Source organism: Chiloscyllium plagiosum, chromosome 9, assembly GCF_004010195.1.
Source record: "Chiloscyllium plagiosum isolate BGI_BamShark_2017 chromosome 9, ASM401019v2, whole genome shotgun sequence".
In the NCBI taxonomy this organism is placed as follows: Eukaryota; Metazoa; Chordata; class Chondrichthyes; order Orectolobiformes; family Hemiscylliidae; genus Chiloscyllium; species Chiloscyllium plagiosum.
Genome location: NC_057718.1, coordinates 27,108,311 through 27,114,902, shown reverse-complemented (window position 1 = coordinate 27,114,902; position 6,592 = coordinate 27,108,311). Strand labels below are relative to the sequence as shown.

Here is a 6,592-nt window from a genome sequence, read left to right as displayed (position 1 = left end):
TTCCGTAATTGCTATGATATCCCAGTCCCATGTTGCTAACCATGCCCTGAGTCCAATCTGCCTTCCCTGTTAGGCCCCTTGCATTGAAATAAATGCAGTTTAATTTATTAGTCCTACCTTGTCCCTGCCTGCCCTGACAGTTTAACTCACTTCTGGTCGACTCACTTCTGTTCTCAGCTGTACCCGTCTCAGATTAATCTCTTTCCTCACTATCTCCGTATATTTGTCCCCTTCCAATTTAGGTGCAATCTGTCCTTCTTGTACAGGTCACTTCTACCCCAAAAGAGATTCCAATGATCCAAAAATGTGAATCCTTCTCCCATACACCAGCTCCTCAGCCATGCATTCATCTGCTCTATCCTCATATTCCTGCCCTCACTAGCTCGTAGAACTGGGAGTAATCCAGATATTACTACCCTTGAGGACCTCCTTTTTAAATTTCTGCCTAACTCTCTGTAATCTCCCTTCAGAATCTCAACCTTTACTCTTCCTATATCGATCCTGAAACTCCTTTCGTAACAGCATAGTAATTATCACCACATAGACTATACCAGTTCAAGAAGGCAGCTCACCACCACCTTCTCAAGGGTAATTGAGGATGGGCAATAAATATTCAAATCTCATGAATGAATTAAAGAATTTAATGGCTCACTATAACTCATTTAACAGCGACAGAAGAATATGGCAAAGAATATACTTTTATCAGAGCAGCTATCATGTCCATGAAGCATGCTCCTGAAGTCAATGATATTGCATTATCAGGTCAGGAGGGGGGAGCTCCTGTGTACACATGGTAGTTGGCTCTTTGGTTGTTTCATAACTTTTTCATCAAGAAAAGCTAATTTTGAGGAGACAGCCTGAGCTGCATTGGAGACATTAATACATGCGGGGGTTATCAGAGCGACCATCAATCTCAGAACTTCAGTTACTATATTGAAAAGTATCCTAGAACATCAATATAGCTCAAAACTCTGTCTGTGTATGATTATGACAGAAGTAAATACTGATTGTTGGTATGAAACTGGTGTGTAATTTCCTGTATGACTTTATGAATAATGAACTACAACAAACATGTACAAAATCTCTTATTTCATTAAACATCAAAGTGAACTGTTGTTAATCTATTAGTTTCTCACCCTGAGGTTCCCTGAGTGGCTCAATTTACTTTTCCTTCCTCCAGATGCAAAATGGGTGTCTGAATTGTGACAGGGGCTTGGGTTTTGATGTAACATATGAATGAAAAGACATATATTTTCCACCACTTTTTCTAATACTGTGCAATCAAAAAAAGAAAACTCTGGCCCTTTAAAAAAATAGTGCATTATGTATAAATCATATGAGTAAATTACATGTAGGACTCCACCATCACCTACATTGTTAGCAAGAGTTTAAGGGTCAAACACACAACAAAACCATATTGGCAGCTGGGCAAATTATGAATCTTGTAATGAAAGCTGATGTGTTTTGCTCCCATTTCATTCCTACAAAATATAACAACGTTTTTTCCAATTATCCACCTCATTACAGGTCACGTGAGTGGGATTGCATCCCTGGTGAAGAAAGAGATCGGCTGCACGATGAATCAGAAGATGGAGAATTCTGGTAAAGTGAATTCAGATGTCCAAGAGAGCAGATTCAGAAGACAAAAAAGTTTGTTTGTGGGGACTAGTGAAGGACTGTCGAGCTTCTCTCGGTTATGGCAAGAATTTGAACAAAGTTCAGGGAAACAGAAAGATGAGAATTTTAAATTTGTGTTACTGGAGAACTGAGAACTAAGTTAGCTCAGTAAGGATTGGAGTGATAGGGAAGTGGGAAAGAGTAAGGATTTGATACTGGCAGCATTGTTCTGGATTAACTTCAATTTGGATGGTAGAAGATGGGAGGCTAGCCAGGTGGATAAAAGGATGAAATGAGAGAAAGCAGCACAGTCGCACAGTCTTGCTGATTTGGGTCAAGGCCACAATGGTATGCATTAGTGAGAATTAAACAAGAGCGTTGCAAAAGAATGTACATGGACTTGGGATTCAACATTTACAAGATAGTCACAGAAGGCTAGAAGTTGGAGATTCTAGGTTGCAGAGAGAAAGAGAGAGAGAGGCATTTCTAATGGGATGTAGTTGTCACTGGTTGGGCCAGCATTTATTTCCTATCCCTAATTGCCCTTGAGAAGGTGATCATGAATTGCCTCTGTGATGTTGCAGTTCATTTGTAAAAGGTGGGACATGCCTGAAGAATTGGGCGGCACGGTGGCCGAAGGGCCTGTTTCCACACTGTAATGTAATCTAATCTAATCTAATCTAATTGTTTGCATTTTTTTAAAGAGGTGGTTAAACAGTTGACAGACTTATGTCAATGGATGTTATTTATATGTTCCTCCAGATGGCATTTTACAAAGTCTCTTAATAGAAACTGTTAACTAAAGCTGAAACCCAGGGAAGTGAAGCAAGACTTTTGACATGGTTAAGAAATTAACTGAGCAGTCGGAGATAGGAATTGTGATAATGAACAGGTGCTCTAATACATTGAATATGACCTGTGATGTCCCACGGATTGTGTTGGGGCCTAATTTATTCACTACATTTATTAACAACTTAAATTATGGGATAGAAAGCTATCTATCAAAATTTATGGACAGGTGGCATTTTAAGTAATCCAAGTGGGATTGTAATTTTAAAAGAGATACTCGTAGGTTAAGAAAATGGATGTAACTGTTGCAAATGGATTTCAGTGTGGCCCAATGTAAGATATTCTACTTTAGGCTTAAAAAGGACAGAAGAAGGCTCTTTCTAAATAGTGAAAAACTATAAATAGTGGATATCGAAGAAAACTTAGGGACACAAGGGTGAAAATCATTGAAACATCATGAATAGATAGAGTAAGTGAAGTTTTAAAGGCTGGAACACATGGGACTATGCTTCATAAAGCATTTGTCAAACTAAAGCTAGAGCACTGTAAGCAGGTGCCACACCTTGAGAAGTATATACTGGCCTTTGAAGGAATATAGCCTGGATTTATCAGAATGATTCCTGCACTTAAGGATTGTAAATTTTGAAGGAAGATTACACAAACTAGGATTGTATTCCTGGAAGTTAGAAAGTGAAGGGGTGAGTTGATTGATATATTCCAGCTATTAAATGAAACAGATGTGGTAGATAGAGAAGAACTATTTTGCATTTCAGTGTAGAAGGGTGCAGGTGGTGTCATGAAAATCAGAGTTGGACCAGTCAAGGCTGAAGTTTCTACACATACAATAATAGAAATTGCTGCCATGACAGGCAAGAATACAAGAATTAGCTTTAGTGTTATATGTAGTCACATGGGTACAGTGAATATTTTACAAGTTGCCGCTTCCTGCGCCATCTTAGGTACCTAGATATAAATTCTTAAATGCAAATTCTTAGGGGAAAATATTAGGAAAATAAAGGAATTAAAAGGTCCAGCAATAAATTAGAAGAGTAGAGAAATAAGAGTTCAAAATAACAATTATTGAGTCATAGAGATGTACAGCACGGAAACAGATGCTTTGGTCTAACTCATCCATGCTGACCAGATGTCCTCAACTAATCCAGTCCTATTTGGCAGCATGTGGCCCATGTTGCTCTAAATCCTTCCTATTCATATACCCGTCCAGATGCCTTTTAAATGTTGTAATTGTACCAGCCTCCACCACCTCCTCTGGCAGCTCATTCCATACAATTCCAACCCAGACTGCACCAGGCTTCGCCTCGAGGCCTGAAATGCTGGGTCCACATTGAGATCAGGAGTCTGGGTCCCACGCTGAGGCCTGGAGTCTGGGTCCCACACTAAGATCAGGAGTCTGGGTCCACGCTGAGGCCAGGAGTCCGGGTCCCACGCTGAGGCCGGGAGTCCGGGTCCCACGCTGAGGCCGGGAGTCCGGGATCCACGCTGAGGCCGGGAGTCCGGGATCCACGCTGAGTCCGGGATCCACGCTGAGGCCGGGAGTCCGGGATCCACGCTGAGGCCGAGAGTCCGGGTCCCACGCTGAGATCCGAAGTCCGGGTCCCACACTGAGATCGGAAGTCTGGGTCGCACGCTGAGGCCGGGGGTCCGGGTCCCATGCTGAGATCAGAAGTCCAGGATCCACGCTGATGCCGGGAGTCCGGGTCCCACACTGAGGCCGGGTGTCCGGGATCCACGCTGAGGCCGGGTGTCCGGGATCCACGTGGAGTCCGGGATCCACGCTGAGGCCGGGAGTCCGGGATCCACGCTGAGTCCGGGAGTCCAGGTCCCACACTGAGTCCAGGAGTCTGGGTCCCTGCTGAGGCCGGGAGCCCGGGTCCACTCTGAGGCCAGGAGTCCGGGTCCCACGCTGAGGCCGGGAATCCGGGTCCCACACTGAGGCCGGGAGTCTGGGTCCCCGCTGAGGCCGGGAGTCTGGGTCCATGCTGATGCTGGGAGACCAGTCCACGCTGAGGCCGGGAGTCCGATCAATTGTTACTTTGAAAATGGGAGTTGAATAGATTTTTGTTAACCAAAGTTATTAAGCTGTACGGGGCAAAGGAGTTGGGTTGTGGATCAATACTTTATTGGATAGCGGAACAGGCCAGAGATGCTAAATAATCTATTTGCAATGAAAAAGCGCGGATTTGAATTGTATGCGAAAGTATTCCAAGTCTGTTCATCTTGGACTTCAGGATGTGAAGGTGAAACCCCTATCTTACATGGAGACCAACACATTATCTGTGGTTGCAAGAGTGATACGGATGGTATTGAGTTATTGGATAAGATCTGGATTCCTAACAAGCCTCTTCCGCCTCTAATTGCCTCTGCCTATCCTCCACCCAATTCCACCTCACCCCATTCCCTATTTCCTTCAGTGTCCATTCTTATGGGGTTTTTCATCTTGATTTACATAATAAATACTTTAAGTGAGGAAAGGTTGGATGATATAGGAAAGCAGAACATTTTATAAGTTCAAATTCACAAAATTTTAAATGAGGTACTTCAGCTGTTAAGGTGATAGTTAAAAACAAATAACCAAAAGGTTTGGTCGCATGGAATCCAGAGAGAGCTGGCAAATTTTCCACGCTGTAATCTAATCTAAAATTGGATACACAATTGGCTTAATGGTAGGAAGCAGAGGGTAATAGTGGAAGGATGCCTTTTGAACTGGACACTTGTGACTAGTGGTGTGTCTCAGGAGTTGGTGCTGGGCCCATTGCTATTTGTTATCTATATCAATGATTTGGATAAGAATGTACAAGACATGATTAGTAAGTTTGCTGATGACACTAAAATAGGTGGTACTGGGGACAGTGAGGGACATTATCAGAAACTGCAGCAGGATCTTGATCAGCTGGGGAAGTGGGCCAAGAAACAGCAAATATAGATAAGAGTGAAGTGTCGCATTTTGGAAAGTCAAGACAGGGTAGGTGTTTCATGGTGAATGTAGGGCCTTAAGGAGTGTAATGGAGCAGAGGGACCTTGGAGTTCAGGTGCACGGTTATCTGAAAGTGGAGTCACAGGCAGACAGGGCAGTGAAGAAAGCTTTTGGCACACTGGCCTTCATCAGTCAGGGCACTGATTATAGAATTGGGAAGTTATGTTGCAGTTGTACAGGACATTGGTGAGGCTACACTTGGAGTATTGTGTTCAGTTTTGGTCACCTTGCTATAGGAAGGATGTTATTAAACTGGGAAGAGTGCAGAACTCATTTACAAGGATGTTGCCAGGACTCAAGAGTCTGAGTTATAGGGAGAGGTTGGATAGGCTAGGGCTTCTTTCTTTAGAGCATGGGAGACTGAGGAAGAATCTTATAGAAGTGTATAAGATCATGAGAGGCACGGATAGGATGAGTGCACTCAGTTTTCTTTCCCCAGGGTTGGAGAATTAAGGGCATCAGTTTAAGGTAAGAGGGGAAAGAATAAACCTGAGGGGCTACGTTTTTTACACAGAAGGTGGTACGCATATGGAATGAGCTGCCAGCAGAAGTGGTTGAGGTGGCTACATTAACAAACATTTAGACGCATTTGGGCAAATACATGAATAGGAAAAGTTTACAAGGATATGGGTTAAGTGCAGGGAAATGGCGTTAGTGTGGATGGACATTTTGGTCAGCATGGACCAGTTTGGGCCGAAGGGCCTGTCTCTGTGCTATAGGACTCCATGACTCTAAAAGACTGCTATAGACTAATGAAATATAAAATCCCAAGAGGTAATAATTATCCCTGTCTAAAATCTTAGCGTCAGATTTCTGTATGGACTACTGAGTCTTCAGGTTAGGAAGGATAATAAGAGTTGAGAGAGCATTCAATGCTGTTTCATCAGGAGGCTGTCTAGTATGACGAACCATAGCAATTCAATAAAAAATGTTTAAAATTATGATTATTGAAGGAGTAAATTGAAGCAAATGCCTTCCAATAATTAAGAACTTTAGAAGAGACTATAGTACAAGAAGAAAACTGAACAATTTAGAATGATGAATAAAAAACACACTCAACAGAGGACTACTGAGGCTTTGAACTGCTGTAATGTTGGTGGCTCAGATAGAAACCATGTCAACATTAAAGGAACAGAAACAGAAATTGATGGAAAATCTCAGCAGATCTGGCAGTATCTGTGAAAGAAATCA

General features: G+C 42.6%; 1 protein-coding gene across 1 annotated transcript in view; it reads left to right on the top strand.

Annotated features, from left to right (window-relative positions):
• LOC122552714 (calpain-2 catalytic subunit-like) overlaps positions 1-1,623 on the top strand; it is a 49,367-nt gene extending 47,744 nt beyond the window's left edge. The window contains exon 8 of the mRNA XM_043695613.1: positions 1,528-1,623. Within this exon, the coding sequence (XP_043551548.1) occupies positions 1,528-1,606 (79 nt within the window). The 3' untranslated portion in view covers positions 1,607-1,623. The remainder of the gene's footprint in view (positions 1-1,527) is intronic.
• The last annotated feature ends 4,969 nt before the right edge of the window (positions 1,624-6,592 follow it).